Source organism: Formica exsecta, unplaced genomic scaffold (assembly GCF_003651465.1).
Source record: "Formica exsecta isolate Colony F162 unplaced genomic scaffold, ASM365146v1 scaffold182, whole genome shotgun sequence".
In the NCBI taxonomy this organism is placed as follows: domain Eukaryota; kingdom Metazoa; phylum Arthropoda; class Insecta; order Hymenoptera; family Formicidae; genus Formica; species Formica exsecta.
The window spans coordinates 274,657-297,951 of record NW_021849132.1 but is presented as its reverse complement, the minus strand read 5'-3'; the positions used below and the strand labels follow the sequence as shown (position 1 = coordinate 297,951).

General features: G+C 34.2%; 3 protein-coding genes across 5 annotated transcripts in view; 1 reads left to right on the top strand and 2 right to left on the bottom strand.

Annotated features, from left to right (window-relative positions):
* The window catches only part of LOC115233690, an 11,726-nt gene extending 1,802 nt beyond the window's left edge, over positions 1–9,924 (top strand). The window contains exons 2-6 of one of the 2 annotated variants that reach the window (XM_029804251.1): positions 809–1,243; positions 1,552–1,762; positions 5,279–5,733; positions 6,972–7,269; positions 7,595–9,924. In XM_029804251.1, coding sequence (XP_029660111.1) covers positions 1,101–1,243; positions 1,552–1,762; positions 5,279–5,733; positions 6,972–7,269; positions 7,595–7,873 — 1,386 coding nt within the window. In that variant the 5' untranslated portion in view covers positions 809–1,100 and the 3' untranslated portion in view covers positions 7,874–9,924. Of the gene's footprint in view, positions 1–183; positions 1,244–1,551; positions 1,763–5,278; positions 5,734–6,971; positions 7,270–7,594 lie in introns of both variants that reach the window. The other variant, XM_029804249.1, reaches the window with a different exon arrangement.
* Positions 1–17,527, bottom strand: part of LOC115233691 (cilia- and flagella-associated protein 298) — a 52,661-nt gene extending 35,134 nt beyond the window's left edge. Inside the window, exons 1-5 of the mRNA XM_029804253.1 lie at positions 17,389–17,527; positions 16,608–16,757; positions 15,593–15,678; positions 15,336–15,506; positions 14,847–15,062 (exon numbers count right to left, since the gene is read on the bottom strand). Coding sequence (XP_029660113.1) covers positions 14,847–15,062; positions 15,336–15,506; positions 15,593–15,678; positions 16,608–16,757; positions 17,389–17,527 — 762 coding nt within the window. The remainder of the gene's footprint in view (positions 1–14,846; positions 15,063–15,335; positions 15,507–15,592; positions 15,679–16,607; positions 16,758–17,388) is intronic.
* Positions 17,528–18,108: 581 nt separating this feature from the next.
* The window catches only part of LOC115233699, a 213,366-nt gene continuing 208,179 nt past the window's right edge, over positions 18,109–23,295 (bottom strand). The window contains exons 12-17 of one of the 2 annotated variants that reach the window (XM_029804263.1): positions 22,691–23,295; positions 22,261–22,598; positions 22,003–22,154; positions 21,418–21,702; positions 21,095–21,274; positions 18,109–20,890 (exon numbers count right to left, since the gene is read on the bottom strand). In XM_029804263.1, the coding sequence (XP_029660123.1) occupies positions 20,776–20,890; positions 21,095–21,274; positions 21,418–21,702; positions 22,003–22,154; positions 22,261–22,598; positions 22,691–23,295 (1,675 nt within the window). In that variant the 3' untranslated portion in view covers positions 18,109–20,775. The remainder of the gene's footprint in view (positions 20,891–21,094; positions 21,275–21,417; positions 21,703–22,002; positions 22,155–22,260; positions 22,599–22,690) is intronic. The other variant, XM_029804264.1, reaches the window with a different exon arrangement.

The window sequence follows — 23,295 nt, the reverse complement described above, 5'->3', positions numbered from 1 at the left end:
CGTCGTGTAAACATGGAAAGAGGCCTGTTTGCCGTTATACATTTCGCCCTATCGACGAACGGCTAATCGCGCCAGCTTAAATCAACGTAGGTCATCCCAGTCCAAAAAGTAGGGCAACCCTTCACGATTCAGTAGAATCGTGAGTCACGTGTCTGATGAGTCTTATACCCGACGAATTTGCAGCTGTATTATTCACGTTAAGAACCATCAACGAAATTCAACGAAATAAATTGAGCTTCAAGAAGTTTGTGTATCGTGGAAGCAATTATAAATCGCTGATTCGATATGGATCAATATTAGCGATTTTTTACCAGCGCTTCAATTTTGATCATTTTGGAGGACCGGAAAATAATAGGCTTGAAGTTCAAGGACCATCTCACGCCTTATGACAAAATAGCATGATGATCGTGCGTTACGACGCATGTTTGTGCTCGTGGGCAGCAAAATCATTTAATCGATAAAAGAATCGTGACACGTATATACGCACTTGTCGACCGACTTTGTGAACTTTCGCCCTCCAAACGGAAATAGTACGGGAAAAGTAAGCACAGAGATCTATAATGAAATATTTTGCTCGCTGCACTCTGCATTTCTGACAAATAATATTTTGTCGCGAGAACAAAAAGCTATTACGAACAATCGATTCTTAGCGCGAAACGAGTATAGTCCACTGATCTCTCGGCTTGTTGTTTTCCTCAAGCGAGACGGCGATTAATCTTTTACGAAGCTACTATAGCCGCACGCTCTACGATAGTAATGAAATGCCGACATGAAGTCGCCTAGCTTTTTATATAATGTGCTTGCAGAGAGAGAGAGAAAGTGAAATATATAATATATAATATACGCAACATTCGACTTTATGAAGACGGGACTATCAAATTCGGAGTAAATTAATTCTCGAGCGTTATAATACGTCGATAAGAGAATAAACATCAAAATTTCGGCGGACGAAATAATTCTTCGACAAGTTCGCGTTGATAATATTTCTGTGAGCGGAGAGGGACTAAAATTTGCACGAATTGGAAAAATAAAACACAGAGAATTTTATAAAACGGCACAGGTATATTTGGATAAATCTAAATCGCAAAGTGTCACGCGAGATGGGCCGGAAACAGAAGCGTCGCCTGATACCGGAACAGGATCGCAGGATTTGCGGCAGCATATGCTTCTTCCAGTTCACCTTTGTCATCAGTTGCGTGGCCTTGGTTTACCTCAGCGTGGCGATCTACGCGCCGTCGTACAAGTAAAGAGCCACGTAATTCGTAATTTACGTTAGAAATTTTTATTTTTATAACCGAATATATCAATTCCATTTTTTGCAAATTTATTTAACCGATTATCTCATAATCTAAAAGATTTGTTTTTCCGCAAAGTCTCCGTTAGAAATAGCGTTATTCAGCGAGCAAAATTATTTAAGATAAATTATAACCGGTCGTTATTTTCTCTTCTCAAAAATTTTGTTTGAGATAAAGTTATGAAAAAAAATGTTCGTTACTTGTTTCTACAAGATCATTCGTGTCGTGTTAACGACGCCGGCGTAATTAATTTTAGAGCTTTTCACATCGGCATCGAGCCGGAACCGGTGATGTGCCAAACCGTTAATGCTACGATGGTGAATAATTGCGGCTGGGCGAGTTGCGGCGAATGGTGCTTGACGAAAACCAGTGGCTTTTGTGCTCAGCTTCACGCGACCGTGAGACGTAACGGCACCGATGTGGTTTTCGAAAACTGCACCAAGTTTGACACAATCGCATGTCCTAAGGTGCGTACAGCGATGCTTCAACATTTCTGCTTGAAAACTGTGGTACAGTCGTATCGACTATGCTACAGAGAGTCCTAAGTAAATATATATCTCACGTATATAAAAAAATACTGTTAAAATACGTGGGAAAAACCAAAATATAAAATTTTAAAAATTTTTTACTCCGAGTATACATATGTAATACAAGAAAACATTTTGCATTTAAAATATTTATATGTATTGTATTTGAAATATTCTTCTTATATGGAGCAAGAATATAAACAAGATTTAGAAATTTTCTTAATTCGTCTTTTTGGAAAGAAATAACGAGTGTGCTATCAGAAAGAGAGAAGGACTTCTCAATTAAATTTATTTATTTCAACATTAATTCAATTGTTACTTTAATTTACTAATCTGCTTGTTTTTACATCAGGAACCACGAATACGTTAAAAAAAAAAATAATTGTCAATTATACAAATTTGTTGATACAAAAATATTGATTTAAATATTAGTTTAAATTAGTAATCTGTTTGTTCTCATAAAATTTTAAAAATTTTTTACTCCGAGTATACATATGTAATACAAGAAAACATTTTGCATTTAAAATATTTATATGTATTGTATTTGAAATATTCTTCTTATATGGAGCAAGAATATAAACAAGATTTAGAAATTTTCTTAATTCGTCTTTTTGGAAAGAAATAACGAGTGTGCTATCAGAAAGAGAGAAGGACTTCTCAATTAAATTTATTTATTTCAACATTAATTCAATTGTTAGTTTAATTTACTAATCTGCTTGTTTTTACATCAGGAACCACGAATACGTTAAAAAAAAAGAATTGTCAATTATACAAATTTGTTTATACAAAAATATTGATTTAAATATTAGTTTAAATTAGTAATCTGTTTGTTCTCAAAAACAGCTGTGAAACTGTTTTAAAATTAACAAAAACTGAGGAGGAAATATTATTAGCAGGCTTCGCGTAATCTCCGCAGATTAAAAACATTTACGAAATCTGATATTACATTAAAGTTTTACGATCCTGTGTTCGATTTCCATTAGTTTCCATTAGACACGAACGATTGCAATCTCGAATAATTACGCAATCAACTTGAAGATCCTTCGCGAATCTTTCTCGGAAAGGACAATAAGACATGCTTCTCTCTCTAGCCACTTGCCACCCTTGAAAACTTCTTTCACTTGATGAGATACAAGAATTCTCTTCTCGGAAGGCAGGGATGCCACGTTTATCCTTCGGATTTCGATCACTTTATTTCCACAACACATTTCTAACCGACCTGCGATCGTTCAGCTCCCACACGAATGGCCACTCTCTCGTGGGTATTTCCATTTCATGGCGATATTACATTTTTAGAGTGTTCAATTTCTTCGGCGCGTCAAACGTCGAGACGGGATGGAGGAGCATCGCGAAAAATTGAAATTGCATCCAAATAAAATATAGCGATGTCCGCTGTATTATTAGAAATTACTTTCATTATTACAAATTCCTAGCATTCGCGATTTATATTAAGCTCGAAACAGCTAACTTGCTTTATACACTGAAACTACCCCTTAGAGATCAATTCCTCGTTCTCTTTAACTTTATCCTCGATAACATTGGCATTTCCCACAATTCATCATTAAAATATAATGTCAATGTTATACCGGTCACCTCGAGAATGTAAAATAGCTACATTGTTTGCAACCTTAACATATACAGAGAAATTTCTCTCTGGCTTTTTATCCGTAATATCGTATTTGCAGATAAAATATAATTTTATTCATCAGAAATCAGATAGAGCCTGCATTACGTGATAAGTATTAAAATATTACTGTAACGATTCACAAGAAAAAGAAATTAATATTCAAATGGATCAATGTTCATATCATATTATCATATTTTTGTAATATAAATTTTACAAACTTCGCAGAATGTAATCCTGCGCCTACACAAATCCATCCGCAAATGTAAGTTTTTTAATTTATATATAAAAAGTTTTTGCATTTTTTCGAAAGTTATATAAAAAAAATGCATCTGGTTTTTGTCTTTAACTTGACCTTCAGTTTTTACCTCATTTCATATTCTTATCCTCACCGATATATAACGGTCCATCAACCATCGCGAAGCATCGATTATATAGTCAACAGCGGATGTTTCCAGCCCGCGAGAGAGAGAGGGGAAACTTCTTATAATACTCTCACGAAGAAAAAATGCCATTATAAAATCTATTGCGTGGGATATACATACGATAAATCACAATGTCATTTGCAAGAGAGATCTTAAAAAATTATAAAAAAAATTCTCTTTCCTCACTACTTGCGAATAATATCATTTATTTTCTCATTGCTAAATATAATTACTTAATGAATATGATCCATTATGAAGATGCTAAAGAAGCTCATCAAGAGCGACGGAGATGCGCGATATGACGTAAGTTTTCGCCGTCGTAATGGCGATACATCATTAAAAACAGCCCTCCGCTCTTGTCAACAATGTTCCCAGTTATAAAACTTATTTGCAAACAACTTTACAGGCAAGATTACACTCTGCAAAATTCATGAAATTTAAGTCACGTAATATAATATGATATAGTAATTTTGTTTTTGTGAATCGTTTTACAGCAGCATTTTAATGTTTAGTTTAATTAAACACGTGGAATGATGTTATTCGAGAATATATCCGTATCCAGAACATAATTAAAACACATGTCACGAGTTCTGTTGATTTGTTTCTAACTTGATGCGACGTATTTGACCCCAAAAAGGTTTGTTGGCGTTCCTGAGAGTCGAAAGGTTTCGAGTTATCGCGCGTAAGGCAGCTAAAAATAGTCGGTATTCATTATCACAATCTAACGTCAAGCAAACGGGGGCGAGGAATTATCCTCGAGGGAGTGCCCCACCAAGAATATGAATATTTAGGCGAATGGCTTATCATAATGTATACCGACTACTAATATTTTACCAACATAGACTCAAAACATCCCGAAAGTAATGGGATTCAATTACTGTATTGACGAGAAAAGGGCGATATATCGTATGACTAGAGTATATATACGACCTAGTTTTATGCAACTATATTGACGAACTTATATAAACAGCGAGATCCTAATTACGTACGCAATACCTTCATATAGGATGTTTCTCGAGCATTCTGTTAAAAGAATAATTTCGTAATAGAATTATGAGTATAAGTACTAGAACAAAAAATAAATGTTAATTAACTTTTCTGTAGCGATTGTGTAATGGGAAAACAAAATTAACCCGTTAAAAATGAGATATTTTAGATTACAGATTTCGTCTTTTAATTAAAATTAATTCCAAGGTCAGTTGTCACATACACGCCATTTATAAAATTTTAAAGTCGTTAGTTTTTATATGTATAATTCTAATTGCAAAGTAAAAAATTGCGACAGATTAAATTTGAGATTACATTTCTATCAAAATATATTAGCTTTCATACATTAATATTATGTAGTTCAATACGTAATTAATAATGAGATTCAATAAATATGATAAAAATGTAAAATGTCAATAGGTAAACATGGGGAGCATGAAGAAGTACAACTGCAACAATGGCAGCGAGTGCAGTATGTTGACGGGCGTGTTCAACTGCAGCCTGGGACATTGTTCGAACATGAGCGAGCTGATGCTCTGTCATGTTAAGGCCGACGGTATTGCCATCGACAGCGAGAAGGACAATATGAAGCTGAATGGCTTCTTTAGCTGTCAGAACTCTAGATGCACGAAGATCAAAACCGCCTTCACCTGCGACAGATACTGTCCAAACATCTCCACCAGCGATATCAACGTTTATCTGATGCAGGACAACAGCATCATCTCCGCGAGATGTTCCCACGGGATGGCCTTGAACAGAGCAAACGGTAGTCTGCCTGGTACCAGACTGGACGAGCCCGTTAAGATCTGGGATGAGCAGAACGGCAGCATCATCGCCAGCTGCTTCGCCGTTACGAAGAATGAAAACGTCATCAGGTAATGACGAATAATAGTGATATAGCAAAATTTTATCACGACACAAACTTTTCCATTAAGATTTTGTTGCACTGAGAGAGAGAAGTTTTGTTATATCGGATTGCCTGCATAGTTATAAGCTAAAAAATAGAATATCATCAACATGAATGAGATTAGTGTTTATCGTAAAGAGAAATGTCTATATTTTATTTGTTCATTGCAAATATGATTATATTCAACTGCAATATCAATTTTTAAATGCTACGCATTAAATTTTTATCCTAATCTTAAAAAGTCTTTATATCGCAATTAATATCGGCTTTCTCTCTCATATCTAAATTTGCTGACATATATCATATTTGAGTATTTTGAATGTACATACATAGAAGATGAGGAGAGAGTCAATGAAACATGAGAGCCTCGAGAATCGAATTGCTGCTGATAGATAAGTCACTGGAGTCAGATAATTGAAAGGAGAAAATACTTTTTACATTATTTTTCTCATCAAAAGAGATTTATTGTGTCGCCATAGATATTGATCAATCGGACCTTGACATTTCTTGTCTATAGAACGAAAATAGAATTGCAGTATGAATTATATATATACTTATTTTCTTCTTTCTTATTTTATCATGTAAAATTTAATATCTGTCATTATTACAATCATATAATTACAATATAATATTTAATAGATATATATTTATAGGATTATATACTTTCTGATAAAATTATGATATATATTTATATACCTATATATTAGAATTTATAACAAACACAATTTCATTCATCACTCGCAAGTTATATTCCAACTGAGAGACGAAGTGAGAAGGAATAAGTATGAGAAAATATTAGGGTGAATCATAGACCCAGCTGCTGGATCAATGGTTGCTATGGAAATAACCCATGCCATCGTGTAAGAAAGCGAAAATATGGAGGAATGATACGAGTTCCTTAATAAAAGTAATTGGCTCTGATACGGTCGCTCCAAATATAATTAACTCCTATCTGCTTTTAAGGAGTTTTTACATAAAGCATGGATATTTATTTATTAGATTCCAATATACTCAAACTTTTTCATTATGAAGATATATACATATGAATTGCGTTAGTAAATAATATTCACAGAAAAAAAAAAATGATGTACAATTATCTCTACAAATCTTACTCAAAATCGACCTATCGATTGCGCACGTTATTTTCATGCAACGATAAATCAATGATACACATTATAGCGTTATTGCCTTTGTTTACCTTCATAGAACGGAGGATTGCGTGAACGGCACTTTACTGAACGAGATCAAGATTCCCCAACCGTCCATTAACTTCACGAGCTTCTTGAAAATCTACGAGAGGAGCTTGCAGTATCCGGCGGATCCCACAAACGCCTATGTCCCGGCGCAAAAATCTCTGACGATCTATAATAGCTCACGATTGTACATCAATCTCGAGCGTTGCGTCAATACCCTGAGGGGCGAGTGCAGACAATTTCTCCTCACTCACGGACGAGATGGTGACAATCAGACCGCGCAGAGCAGATACCCCTGCTATTATAACAAGGTAAGGAATTTTCCGTTCAAAGATTTAACGAAAGAATAAGAATTTGACGAATTTGTTCTATTGAGATTTTCTTTAGTATCGAGTGAACATTTTTTATTAAAATAAAAGCTATTTTAGTATAAAAAATGTATGAGAACAAGTCTATTCTTGAAATAATCTTTCTTGAAAAAAAGACAAACTATTGTGAAAGATGAGTTAAAAAAAATGCGATATGACAAGGTGAAATTATTTATAAAAAATTATTCAAACACTGATTCTCATCCTAGATTGTAAAACATTTACATCTTATGTTCGCAATTATCAATTACACGTATATATTGTTCAGAACAACTCGTTCTTCGTGGTGGCGCGTTTCGATCTGAAAAAGACGCGAATGGAACTGCTAATCGCCATAATCGTGCCGGCTGGACTCTTCGTCATCAGCGTGATCACTCTAATTATCATTTCGCGATCGGTGAAGGTGGGGGATGACGCCAAGATGCGATGCAGATATTGCGTCGACAAGCAAGAGGTCGAGGGCGAAGATGAGGGACTCATGGAAGCGATGTCCTCCGCCACTCAAAGCCAGAGTAATGAAAATGAAATCAGAAGTATGTCCCTTTAGCAGTACGCGCCGCTTAGTATGAGCGCTACGCTGGACTATGAAAGGCTACCACTGATCGACATGGATGAAGCTGAGGATTCCTTTTAGAAAAGGAACGATATCCGGCTTTTAAAGGTTCGTCGTGTTGAATAGATTCATCCCTATCGTGAGAGAAATAAATTTTAAAAGTAAGATCTTCGAGTACGAGGTGAATTGAGTTCTCAGATGGACATTAACGTCGTCTTCCGCAATGAGGTAATTAACTTTTCTATAGTTGCAATTGTTATTGATAATGTATATGCAATGGTACGAATAATATGTGATTGCGACGTTATGTTCGAAATGGAGTTAAATTCAAAGTGATCTCTCTGCCAATGCAATTCATCGAAAGTAACTCATCTGGGGGGTCCAAGTTAATTATATTAAACTTCTTAGAGTTATACAATACATCGGTCAAATAAATATATATGTATATATATTTATACGTTCACTGTTGCCTTCAATGTATCGTTAAGCTTTGCGCGCAAAACAAAGTGATTGAAACTAATTGATATTAATCGCTGATACATTAATATTAAGATTTTGCCTCCAAATATATCAAGGGAACATTAAGGGAATAAAATAAATATATAATATAGAAAATTGTAGTATAACTGTCTAATGCCGCCGTGTTTCAATAAATAACATGTGCAATGACAAGAATCAGGTGGCGTTCAATAACTGTTTCCCCGCGATATGTATGAATAAAGTGAAAAATCAATAATTTCTTAATCAACGAAGACAAAATAAAAAGAGAAATAAATAAATAAACGCCGAAATATATTTAAGTTAAATAAATAAATAAAATTAATTAAAGTAAAATTAACCTAAAATCAACAAGCTTCTTTAATGTACAAAATAGATGTAGGCCAACGATGACTCGACGCTCGTTTAATTCGCCTATCAACGAACATGCGCATTTATATCTTTTCTATATCTATTTATCGTGCTATTGTAGTTAACCGTAGAGAATCGTAATTAGATATTTCTGATATCGCCGGCGAAAACATTTCATGTAATGCCCTGTCTCTGAATATATTGATTAATACCGATATATGAAAATTCCCGAGTATTATACGACTGCCTAAATTAATTGTACAGTACATTATATATCACATAATTGCGATGCATATTATGCATGAATATCTGTATTTTGCGATGTAAATATGTACATGTGCTTTTAGAAAGTGAAACATTTATATATCCACTAATCCGTATAATCGATATTACTCGAGTTCTCGTGCTAGTTTATTAACATATGTTTAAAGTCAATCAAAAATGATTCGTCATAAAATGAACATTCAAAGTACTAAAAATTAACATAAATATGCATAAAAAGTCACACCTCATCGATTTAATCGCGACTTAGATATGTTGTAGGGAAGAGTGTTCTAAATAATTCTCCACAATAATCAAGTGGCGGATGGCATTGGTTTAGGAGATATAATAAATTAAAGTTTCATAGTTTTAATGCTTTTTCTTAGGTATTATAAAGTAACATTATAGGAAAAGTTGAGTTTTGTTGAGTTTGTACGTTGTATTTGTTGTAGACATAGAAAAAGTGTTTGTTTACATTTACGGGATAGGTACATGGTCATAGATATTTCGTCAATAATCGGTTTCACCTATTTCTCGCAGTTCTTTAACAGCTTTCAACATGCGACTACATGAATTTCTGAGTCTTGTCTTGAAAAATATTAGTTATTGAATGCATTGTCAGGGGAGGGACCCCTTCGGAGCTCCCCCGACCACGCATAAATGTTGTAAATAGCCTTTTTTAATCAAAAAATAACAAAGTATTACAGCATACATCAACTTTAATGTCAAACTTCAATTTGTTATATCTTCTAAACCAATGCCGTCCGTCACTTGATTCTTGCGGGGAATTATTCATAATATTTTCCTCTACAACATACTTAAGTGGCGATTAAATCGGTAAAGTGTGACCTTTTATGCATATTTACCAAAATTAAAAAGAATACATAGATGTATTAATTAAAAATATAAACTTTAAAAATAATTTTTTAAGAAACTTTTTTTAATTGATTGCTGCGATTCATATTTTTATTTTCAATAAAATTATTATACTTTTAATGAAATAAATAAATAATCCTTTTTTAGAATAAATAATTAGTAAATTATGAGAAAAAATATAAGTTTGATTTAATATTTATTCTAATATTTTAATCTAATATTTATTCTTATAAAGACAATATGTTATTTATTGGCTAATCGACAGAAAAATGTATATGTATTTTAAGTTTTAGCCGAAATTTATAAGAAAAAACTGATAATGCGCAAAAATACACTCACACATTCAGCTAGATATTCATATATTCGCTTTGAAACCAGGCGATAAATAAATATAATCTCACGCGAGCGCAAGTATACACACGCACACGCAAGAAAAGTAGCTAGAAATAATCGGGATACAAGAAATAAAGACTTCTGTAACGTCACTGTACTCTATGTGCCTTCTTCCGCTTTCAATGGAGCCAATAAAGTGTACCCATTAATATCTTCGAATGCTATAACCAGAGAGAGACAAAAAAATCTCTCATTTCCGGAAATGAACACCACAGTTATATGTCTCTTATCTCTATTCTATTACGAAAATAAAGACTTTCCGGAATATAAATAAAAATGTTATTTCATGTATGTTTTTATTATCTAAGAATCATTATATAACCTGTAATATACAAGAGAATCATTTATATATCATAAAATGATATAATCAATATTTTACCTTATCCATTCAAAATAGATAAAGAGATTAGTAAATGGTTGGGATAGTTAACGAATCCATGGAATAACGTTTTTTAAGGAACAACGACGATAAAGGAACAATGCGAGATAATTAATCGTTAATAAAGTATGCAAATGACAAACAATTGTGCATATGATTGATTATGCATTTCGATGTAGAGAGAAATACAGTAATCCTCTTTATATAAAATTATAGTTAATATAATATAGAATGTATAAAATCTAGTATAATTCTATGTTTGCCTTTATGTCAACATATTTGTGACATATATGCATGTGTAAAACATTTTTTTTTTTTTTTATTTAAGAATAAAGTTTCTTTACGTGCAATCAATTGTATCCTCTCTTTCACTTCGCACAATATTCCAATTACTTTCCATCGAAAGTATAATAATTAATTCGCACTCTTGAAAATTACATTTAAACAATTTACAATAAACATCGCGTGTTGACTTAATTATAAAATGCAATAGAGAAAATGGGCAATTATAAAGAAAAACTTGGTTGCATATATATTGTCTACATAATAAAATATATAATGAGAATATATAAACTAATTTTTTTAGTAAAATTTTGAAAGTTTTTATATCCCCTAAAAATTTTCTTTTCGCGATGAAAATTTGATGCCTATTGTTAGATAATAATAATAAAATAATATTGTTGGACCTCGCGTGTCGCGAAGCACTTCGTGACGAAAGTATGTCTGCCCTGTTGCGCAAGAACGAAATGTTTCTCATATATACTGTCCGCTTGTAATACGCCCATGCAAATTAATCATGGAGCGAGGAATATTTCCTGACCTTGGCGAAACGAATACAGTTCTACCTTCATAATTTCGCACAAAATTACAGAGCGCCTAATGAAAAATTTTCTTCGAAACCAACTTATCTTTATGGAATTTTTATTTTTAGAAGGATAGATTATTCCCTGCGCACATTTTATGTGTTAGTATTATTATTGTTATATTATCTAATATTATCATGTATGGTTAATATATGCCAGAGTATGGAACATGATTCCGATATACGTTGAAGATAATTCGCATTAATATTGTGACGTTTAGATATGTGATATAGATAAAAACAATAAATCATCATGATGTGACTAAAACCCTTTTCTTTCTCTCTCTCTAAACTTCCGGTTTTATCATTTTTTTCCATTATATAAGATCGTATCGTTTCGATAAAAACAAAAGTGAAATTGGATTGCCCTCGACCTATATATGCGACAAGTACAGATTTAAATCAAGTGCGTCCTGTCAATCGCTGATCGCTTGACATCTGTGAATGGCTCTTCATAATACAGGCACCATTATTACCGTCCTATTAGATTATTGTAGGTTTATTCGTAAATTTATGAAATTTAAACAATTTAATAAATAGTATTAAATGAATATAAATGTCAAGTAATGGAAGCTTTCAGTCGAGACGTCGTAAACAACTACAATACGTGATAAGACAGCCAACTAGAGAATAATACAATAATCACAATCCCAGTGAATCGTAAAAAACAGAAGGAAGTTATTTGATTGGGGTAAGCTTTCGTGGAGCAGACAGAAACGGCGTCTTTAACGTATTATTAATTTATTGGAAATAGCGAATTAATATCGATATTTTTTTATCTTTTATTATCAATATCGATATGTCATGTATGTCGCGTTATATACTCGCAACAACAAATTATATTCCTGAAGAATATTAAATCAGCCTACACTACCATCGCCACCACATCAAAGTTTCCTTCTAGTATGTAATTATGTAAGGTATACTATTCTGCAAAAATAATGAACATGTAAAGTGGATATATTTATCGCGTTATATAATATAATAACATGTATGTTCTCTTGTAGACATATCAATCCAAGAAGAAAACAAATCGTCGTTGTTGAACAAAATATCGATCATTGTTTTCTACAGCGATATTAAATAATATCGACGAATTACAAAAAGTTCTATTGAGAATTCTGGCACAATAGAATTTTCATTCCTTCGTTCTCCAGTAAGGGAGAAACATTAGAATTGCTAGACATTCAATTCGACAGATATTGCGGTTTCTTTCTATCGATTTAAGGAGAACGAATCAACCTTTATGAATGCACAACACATACCGATGTAATTTCCTGTGTGGCACGTTTCAAGTCGACGTACGCGACAATTCTTAATAAGATTCTTAATAAGAATTCTTTTTTCCGTTATTAATTCGAGTTTCTTTAAGACGGGATGAGGTACAAATTGCTGAACACGTAATTAACATCACGGACTCTAAAGAAGTAACATTAATTTCCATTCTATCCATTGATCAACGTGATGCAATGGCTTCGATGTAATAATGAAATACTGAAATGCTTGAAAAAATATAATTATATTCCTTTAAAATATAATATGTAATAGAACCAGAAACAAGTTTCTGTCGAAATTTTTAAGGAGAGACTGAATAAAAAATAACTTGCTAACTACATTTCGAAACTAAGTTTGATAGAAAAGCGTGTCTAAACATCAATATATTGAGCATGTATTACATATATTCCTATTGTTACATATTTTAATATTTTAATTGTCATTAATATTATTATTGGTCTCAACATTTTAATATGATTTGCATATTTAGCATTGTCACTTTTTGGAAATCTAGAATTCACTGGTTCTGTGCAATATAATATTAAAGAGATTCTGAATTTTAAGTTATATTTACACTTTAGTATGTTTTATCACTTTTTTATATATAATTTTCACGATATATATTTTCCACACTCAATTAAGCTAGATCAAGCTTTTACTTTCCGCAAAAAAATGTGAAAAGAAGCAAAACAACTCTTTGACAAGCAATTTGATCAGTTAACCCTTAACGAAATACCATTACCTATGATCATTCAAGCGAACAATAGTTTGAAAAGATTAGCATACCTGTTGCTGTCTTAATGAAAAATGTTTTCGTGCATTTTACGAAACATATTTCAGGATAATGGAAAAAATAACACATGTGCTATATATGTAAAGTTAAATAATATCTTGGAATATATATATAGCTTCTCGTAATCGATTATACATTTTTGTGCCGTATGGGAGTTGTACACCCACTTACTGGCTATTTATTCCAACTTCTAATCAATAATGGAAACAATAGAAATGAGACATCTGCTTCTCCGAGTTCAAAACACTTACCTGTTAGTTTGCGAATATCCCCAATGTCTCCATTACAATTAATTTCAATAAATATACATTCATATTATATCATGTTATTTAATTTTTAATTTAAATTAATGAGTAGAAAAAATATTTCTATAAGAATCAATTAAAAATATTTATGTATTATTTGTAAATATTCTTAAATATATAACCATTGTTTAATAATTGGATTATAACTTTTATGTAATAAAAAGTTCATATGTTAAGACCAATCTTCGCTTCGATACAAGTAGGAATCAATATAGAAATTTTACACTAAAGTGTAGGTTTTTAAAACCAATATTACTTTATAAAACAATCATCTTTTTCCATCAAAATTATTTAAATTAAACTGTGATCGAATTCAAATCTAAAACTAAATTTATTCGTCCAATGCTTTGAAAGTATCGAATTATTCGTTTGCAATAGATAATTTGCAAATGCAAAAGACGCGTGTCAGCGTAAAGTGGCTCGAAAAAAATTCGTATCAGTTCAAACAGACTCGCGAGTTGTTTCAGAAATAAATTACCTACTTTGAAAGATATTATTTACAGGGCGTGTAAAGGACGCACGTGTAATCGATAGACATGTACTATCCCCTTTTAAGTACAAGTAGATCAATGGAAGGCGACTTGGAGAAGCATACGTGCTCTCATTCTATTTCACAAATTATTAAATCAATTCGCTTTATAATATATACTCGCATATCATATATCAGTTTGTTTTTCAATAAACTGCGTAATTTCTTGGAAAAATTTTACTCTTATTTCTATTTATAATCCTCATATTTCTATTGATCTTTGAATAAATAGTTGATGGTAAAGCAGAACACGTCAAGATCGATTACAGAATCACCAGTTGTTGATAACCGTTAATATTACCTGATAATTCATCCAATTAAAAATTCCAAAATTAATCCACAATAAGTATTTGAGATTATTTTATATTAAATGGCAGTTTTAGAGACAGACACACACTATTTTGTGGATGAATCATGGAGATACTCATCATGCAAAGGTACTTACCTTCAGCTGTTCCTGACGACGATATGCGCGCAGCATCAATTCTTTCCGCTCGTCCTCCGACATTAGCGGCTCCCTCGCCGGTTTTCCAGATCCCCTCTTCTGCAGCTTCACAATCACCTTGGTCTTCTCGTTATTACCTACGAAGTCCTTCATTTTCTTCCCCGGTAATAGCTCCTTTCCGGAGAACCACAGTTGAGCTAATTGCACATCGATTACCTACGACAAATGTACGCTTTTCTAAATGCCGATGAAGATGTCACCAATCTTTATTTAAAAGTTCTAAAAACGATTTTTTAAATAAAAGTTTTATATATATGCAATCACAAATTAGGATTTCTCTTTTAAACGTGTTTGGTAAACATTGTTTAGAAAATGTTAAAAAACAATACATTAAAAAATGTTAAAAAAATATTTAAGAAATAAGAATATTTCTTAAACCATTGTGTTGTTTCGTGCTCTATTTGATTATTAATTTTCAAAAGCGTGTACCTCGAGAGATGCTTGAGTACCGGTGAGATCCTCGGTATTCTCAAATTCTTTACGTATCACGTCGTGCGGCGGTAGTCCCATCGGATAAACGATCATCACAGCACCTCTTAATATATCCAGAGCCTCTTGAACTGTCTTCTGCGTGACTAATTTCTCTTGTTGCACTAATTTCTATGATTGTGCAAAATAATATCAAAGAATTTGTTAATCGAACTACTTTTAAAAACGTGAAATGTAACAAATCAAATTGCATTTACTTTTGATGTCATGGCACGTGCTTCCTCGATAGTTTTCTTTAATACCTCCTGCATCTTTTCGTTAGGCTGTCTACCATTCCTACGACCTGCGTTTATCTAAACTTAGTCTAATTCATCATGTGAAATACAGGCAATCTTAAATAACGTTTATTTGCGTGTTTCTACGAAACTTTATATTGTTTTGTAAATATTTTTAAAACAGAAGTAAGAGAGAGAGAGAGAGAGAGAGAGAGAGAGAAAGAGGGAGAGAGAGAGAGAGAGAAAGAAAGAGATTCGGTATCAATTATTAAAAAAATAATTACAATACCATCAGGTAACTCTTATAAAAAAATTATGAAAGAAACATCCTTATTACAAATTATTAAAAAACAGAATAATTTTGCAATCAACATTTTGCAGTTTTGTTAAAATTATCAGAAATATTTTTTCCTAAATAAAAGGAAAGTTACAAAATATAAATATTGAAAGAGAGAGAGAGAGAGAGAGAGAGAGAGAGAGAGAGAGAGAGAGAGAGAGAGAGAGAGAAAGAGAGAAAGAGATTCGGTATCAATTATTAAAAAAATAATTACAATATCATCAGGTAACTCTTATAAAAAAATTATGAAAGAAACATCCTTATTACAAATTATTAAAAAACAGAATAATTTTGCAATCAACATTTTGCAGTTTTGTTAAAATTATCAGAAATATTTTTTCCTAAATAAAAGGAAAGTTACAAAATATAAATATTGAAAAAAAGAGTACACATATATGGATAACGTCATATAATTTATGTTCACATATATCGTTAAGATGCATATAAAATAATAATCATTCTTTTATAAGTTATTTAATAATTAAAGTTAAAATTAAAAATATTCCTGTAACATAGTTCCCTATCGTCTCTCTATAATACAGCCTCTTCTCCCTCTTAAATATTTACAAAAGTTCGCGATTTCAATTATGTCGCAAGTTATTCATAGATATTTCTAAAACCATTATTATCCGAACAGTGTCGGCGAGCAGTGTCACGTACCGATCTTGTCTTTGTGGAAAGTCCAGCCGCCCATGGGCGAACATTTGTCAGCCCATTCGTCCTTGAGCTTGAGCTCTTCGACCTGCTCGTCTGTGAGGCCCATTATCTCAGGTGGTAACATTGTGCCGTGCTTAGCCAGCTCCTCGATCTCTATTTTTCAATCAAGAGAGAGAGATGCGTGTGAAGGAGCGAACGAGAGAGCAACCAACCGGTGTCAAGTACAAGTATTCGTATAATTATTATCCCATGCGACGTGTGACTAATATTACACACACGGCACCTAGGATAGATGGGTTCATAAACTCGAGGAGAACCTCCGGACCTCTCTTATTATACGCTGTTATTACAAGCCGCGGCTGTCCCCGGAGAAGATAATCGCTAATGGGTTTCTCGCGTTAATATCTCGGCTGTGAAGCCAGGGTTCCCATAAATGCCACAAAAAGCTCGTAAAAGGCAGTCAAAAGCTGCTGTGCTAAAGCTTGAGTGAACGGAATATTTGCTTTACATAAGAAGAATGTATCGGTACCGAGATTAAGACAGCATATATTCAAAGTCTCATTTATGTCACACTTGTTTTGCGCAATCAGAGAGAATAGACTCGAAAGAAACTTTTTCTCTTCATATTTAAAACTTTTAAAATGTAGAAATATAAAAGAAAAAGAAAAAATTAACATTTCAAAATACCTATTGTAATCCGAGATTTTCAAAAAGCATTTGTTCAATCTTACTAAAATATATATGTATCTAAAATAACTTCGCTACCTCTCGCAAAGATATTTACCGTAACAGATCCTTGAAATCTTCAAACGACCATTGTAGATCATCGCAATATCGCGTATGACGTCGTCGACACTTGTCTCTACGTTGGTGTCATATAAAAATTGGCTCTCGTCACCTTTCTTTACGTGCAATCTCACCATTTTGCTGAGTTAAGACTTTCAAACAGGACCAAAACTTCTACACTATAAAGATTAATGTATAATTTTTGATACTTTAATTAGCACGCAGTATCTAATAGAAGTACGATGAATATATTATTCGTATGTAATCTGATTTGAGCCGCAAAGTAAATTCTGCCAAGTGCATCAGCGACTTGTCATGAGAAACTAAACATCCGTATATTCACCCGATAAAAACAGCCTGAACATCGGGATGCATTGTCCATGGTAACACATGTTATCGATTAAACAATGAAAGAACACGGTTGGTTATTGGTACGAGAATATAAAGTTGACGCAATTGATAAATGTCTGACAAAATAGAAATGGCCAAATAGCAAACAAATAAAGGAGAGAGAGGTAAAATGATAATAGAAAGACGTAGCTATTAATGGGTATACAACTCTGTGTTGTTCATTACTTTATCTTTATAATATACATATTTTATATATATATATATACTTACAAATATTAAGAAAACGCCAACGGCATCTTTATTCAACCGTCACGTTTCTACTGGCGGTTTTTGGACACAAAAATATGATATATTTACGTATAATTACTTAACATCAATATATAATGTATGTATATATATGTATAATATATAGCACAATATTAATTAATATTATTTTTAAATATATTTTCGCGCGGTGCGCGCAACACACGCTGCGCAATAAAATTTTATGGTAGCTTTATATCGTAATCCGTAACTCTCGGCTATCATGTAAGTGACTAGTATTACGTTAAAATACACTTAAAATTCGATTCGATGAGGTGCATCATGCGCAGGTCATTTCCTGTCTGGGGTCCGAGCAAAGATGGTCCATGAACGTAACAAATTATTCGACGAAAGTGAATTCTCAAACACGGAAGATAAACGTTATAATCATGTCAATTTAAAAAAGAAGAATTGGTAAATCTGATTATATTTTATTTCGGTATATTTTGAATGAAACGCGATTGATTACGCGGTTGAGTTGTTATATATTTAACATCCCTCCCCTAACATTTATCAGTTTCGCGCAGATGACATTCCGTCAAGTTATTTGTTACGTGCATGAGATGGTCCCTATAATAATTGTTGCATATAAACATGCCGAACGATTGAACATCTTAAACGCACGTCTTAAATTGATCGACTCGCGACGATTCCAAAGAGACACAGTGAAAACAGATGTTTTTCTTTTTTAATCTTAACTCTTAACATCGACACAAGTAACAATGATAATTTCTTACACCGAGTGAACTTGTCCGTCACTCGTATGATGGAACAACGAGATTTGGAAATTTACGCTTTACTCAAAATCCTTTCGCATTGCTCGAACGGCCGCGGTGATCGCGATCTCGGCGATAAATCTACGATAATGAGCAGAGCTGCAGAAAAGAATTGCTTTATTTGTATAAATGCACTGCACGTGCAAAATATTTTTGAAATATTTCATCAAAATATAAAAAAGCTCTGAATATCTTAGTAATTAAAAATATTAAAAGTCGAGATAATATCATTTGGTATTATAGATGTAAGGAAAAAGAGAATAATCTCAGAGCGCGACTTTTTAAAAAAATATTACGGCAACGAGTTATTTTCGCTCAATTATAAAATAAATATCATCATTCTGTGTTTCTTTTTTTTTTTTTTTGTCACGATTTAAACAGAGAAGCAGCACCTCGTGCAACTCGGACTGTGAGACGACGTGTTTCTCTCTTTTACATGTAACAAACACGTGCTTATAAAAGCACGTCTATAAATAGACACACGTGTACATGTTTACGCGACATTTACATACTCGTCCGTCTACGTGCGGCAACACTTACGGGAAAGGAAAATTTCCCTACCAACGAATGTGTCAACTACCTTAACGTGATATGCTACGATAGAAAAAAAATTGGCATTTGGTCCAAAAGAGAAACATATAAAATGTATCTTGTGTTGAACATATGAGACATATGAAGTGAAACTTGTATTTTAAGACAGTACCTTATCTAGGCTTCGTCCCTGATTTAGGCGCCTGACAGGAACATTTATCGGTCAACATCTTGATTAGAAACGGGCGTGCATTGTTGGCACGCGCGTCGTTAACTTAGATGCGGTTTCGCTTACAATTAATCGCAATCGTTGCAACTGATGAGTGCATTCTGCAGTTTAGAGTGAGATGCAGCGATATTTTATTGCCATAAAATTCTTTGCATTTATTTATTTTAAAATGTCATTAGTTATAAGAAAAATATATTTGACGTTTAATCTCTATAGAGTGTATAGAGTGATAAAATCTCGCTGCACTTGAAAAAGATAAAATATAAAGCAAAGATAAAATTTAAAAATTTAGCTGATTATAATCTGTTACTCTAATAACACTCGAAACGGTGAATCTTTATATCGATCAGGAACTTTAATCGGATAAGTTATTATGAGAAAATTTGATTAATTTTATTAATGTTATTATTTTTACGTTGGTCATATATACTTTTGCGCGCTCGCGAGTATGCTTTTATCTTATTTTTATCACAGATACGAAGTTGCTGTAGCATAGAATAAACCCATGGAATTGCTATTCTCACACCGAACATATACGTCGTAACATAGTCGTCGAAAACACCGAATGACGTTCATCTTTTAGCTCACAACCAGAAACGTTTATCGGCTATTCTCGATCTCTTAACATTAAAATGCAATCGAACCAATGAAATGCAGCAAAACACAATTTCGGAGATCGTGCCCGATCACGATCCGAGAATCGATAAAATTTATAAACTTTAGAACAACAACATCAGAATTGCGAAAATAACAAGTCTTCTTTTAAATTCCGAAATGATTAATTTATCGAAGTGAGTCACTTTTGTTATTAAAATCGCTGAGTGAGATAATTCAATTCTCTTTCTTTACATCCTGTCCCTCACAATTTTCACGACAAACGGACGGTAAGATCTTTGGACAGTAAACGTCATACGGAGGATTCTCCTACTACTACAATAACATCAAGTTACTTATATCAAATCTAGAACCGGTTGTTGAATGAAGCTAACTTACGACATCGGTGGGTTTTGGTTACTAATTGCTCGACCGATCGAGATTATTCCTCGTCGATCGTAGGCTGGACCTGTCGTACCTCCTTTAATATTCTATGATCGTACTGTTGTTCGTCGGGGACTTGAAGAAACACGGGAGATGGAGAGGAGGAGGAAGAGGAGGTAGAACCGTGCAACGATTGGTGTTGCACGGTATCCTGCTCTCAAACTTTGCTTTCGGGCCCGTCGGTGGTGTGCTTGAAAGAGTTGCGGATTTTGCTCAAATGAAGAGCGGCAATGTGCCCGTAGCTTTTATTGTACCATTCAGGCGTGCGACCTCTGAAAACAAATAATTTAATTTTTTTAGTTCTTGGTGAAATTCACATAATATTCCATCATCCAATCAACACAAAAGTCCGGGATTTAATTTTAATTTATTTCGAATAAATTTACTTTTTTCTTTGGAAAACATTTTTAAGAGTAAACTAAAGATTGAAGAAGATAAAGCATGTTATTTGCAGAAAGATGTTTAATGTTACTTACTTTGTATCGACTCTGGATAAATGCATAATGCGGGATTTACCGCTGCCACATGGCTCGATAAGATAACGAGAGGCCAAAACGATGCCGCGAGTTCCGCCGAGCATGACAGGAGCATCTGGGTGTTCCACGGATGTTTCGACAATGACACAAGCACCTTTGGGAAGGTCATTCCGCCAAGATCTACAAAAAATTAATTATAGTAATTAGGGATTTTAAGTATCTTTAACAATCGTCCAAAATCTTACAGAAGACAACATCTGTTATTTAAAAAAATTAAAATATCCAGTTTAATTATATGACAAGTGATAATTTAATTAACTCACCTTAATACACAATAATCTCTGGCAGGCAACGGACTCATGTTTCCGGTAGCGTATTGGAAGACCTCCACATTAGTATCCAATTTGTTTACCAGTCTGTATTTTAAAAGTTGCGGATCCCAGATGTGTCTCTCTCGTAGCACACGGTGTAAGAGCTCATTCGGCGGAGCTTCGACTTCCGTTGACACTCGCCAGAGACGAAGCGGGTGTCCGTCACCTACTTTCTTATACGCCATTTCTACAGTGTTGTCAGCGGGATTGTTTACCGTGACCCAACCGCGACTTCTGCTAGAACAGAACATAGATCTTCATTTAGCGCATCCTCTTAATCTATCGATTTTATTTTCTTATTAGACATATCTGTCAAATTTAGATGTCTTGTATTTTCTTTTTCAGTCTTTCTTATTTTCATTTATATGTATCTTTTTATTTGCAACTCATTTCTCGCGGCTTTATAATTAATAAATCTGTTTCTAGATATTTGAAATATATATTATATTCTTGTCTTTCTTTAAAAATTTCCATCCTATGTCATCTATAATTGTTTTTTAACTTTCACATATAATATAGATAATAACATGTACTTACTTTTCTCGCGCTTCCTTCAATAAGGCCGTAGTGCAAGCGTACAGATAACCTCTCCAATCCTGCTTCAGTTCCGAACCGAGTTCCTCCAGCGCGACCGGAATGCTCTCCTCCATGTAATTAAAATGACATTGCGTCAACATGTCCGACGAGACCTGAAAAAAAAACGGAACATGAGCTGGGTCTGTCTCGTACCTTGGATCGGAGTAAGCGCAAGCGAGAGATCGCGATCAACGAATAACGACGCCTCGGTACACTCACCATGAATAATTCACGATTCATCTTGACCAGATGCAGAAGACAGTCGTGAGCGGCTTTGTTTTCCGACAGTTCTCGCTGATCGGGGATACCCACGGTCTTTCGCCTACGTGGCGACACGCTACTCGACCTGTTGGTCACGTTCGTGTTGTTGTGGTTAAAATGGAACAAACTCGGGGCTAGACACACTGCTAGATTCGAGGCTGTCATCTGGTTGTAGGGCGAGTTGCTAGCGACATGGTTGAGAAAATCGAGCAGAGTCTCTAGCGCCTCGCGGTGCTCATCTGGGAGCAGCAACAGGACACACTGCACGGCATCCGGTCGCAACTCTACCGGTACATCTGCAAGAAGAATCGATTCATTGCAAAATCACATTTTTTTTCCTTCGCGCGATCTACAAAGCAAAAAACGAGCAAGTGAAAATAAAACCTACGCTGAAAGATGGCGATAAATGTCTCCGAGAGCTTGTTCGTCAACAGAGCCTCCGGCAACTCTCTGAAATACTGTTTGACAAGATCGGCGACGTCATATGCTTGATGCCCGTCGAAATTGATGTTGTCTCCCTGGGTCTCCGTCATGACCTTGAGTTTCTGTATCCTCGACTTGACACCGCTCTTTCTGAAGATGCCCACCTGGTCCAGTGCATTGGCTCTCAACCATCTTAGAGCGATCTGGATACATTTAGGTAAAGCTTGACCGGTTCTCTGAAGAGACAACAAGAGCGGCACTCCGAAGACGGTCTTGTCTTTGTAATCGGGCGTCTTGATTTTTCTGATAAACTTTGGGAGCTCCCAGTTCCAGCCGGTGCGGTGAGTCGGGCAATACCGTTCCATGCATGCCGTGAGCTTCAACAATGCCAATTTTCTCAGGACTAAAAGCTGTCCACAGGACATGGAAGCCATCGCTCTGGGACACAGCGGGTCTAAAGGTTCGGGGTACAGCGATCCCCTTTGGAAGCTGTGCCACCTAACAACGGTGCCCTTGTGTCTGGGCGACTCCTCTTCCTGATCCGAATCTCTGCTGGCCATGGTAGAACCG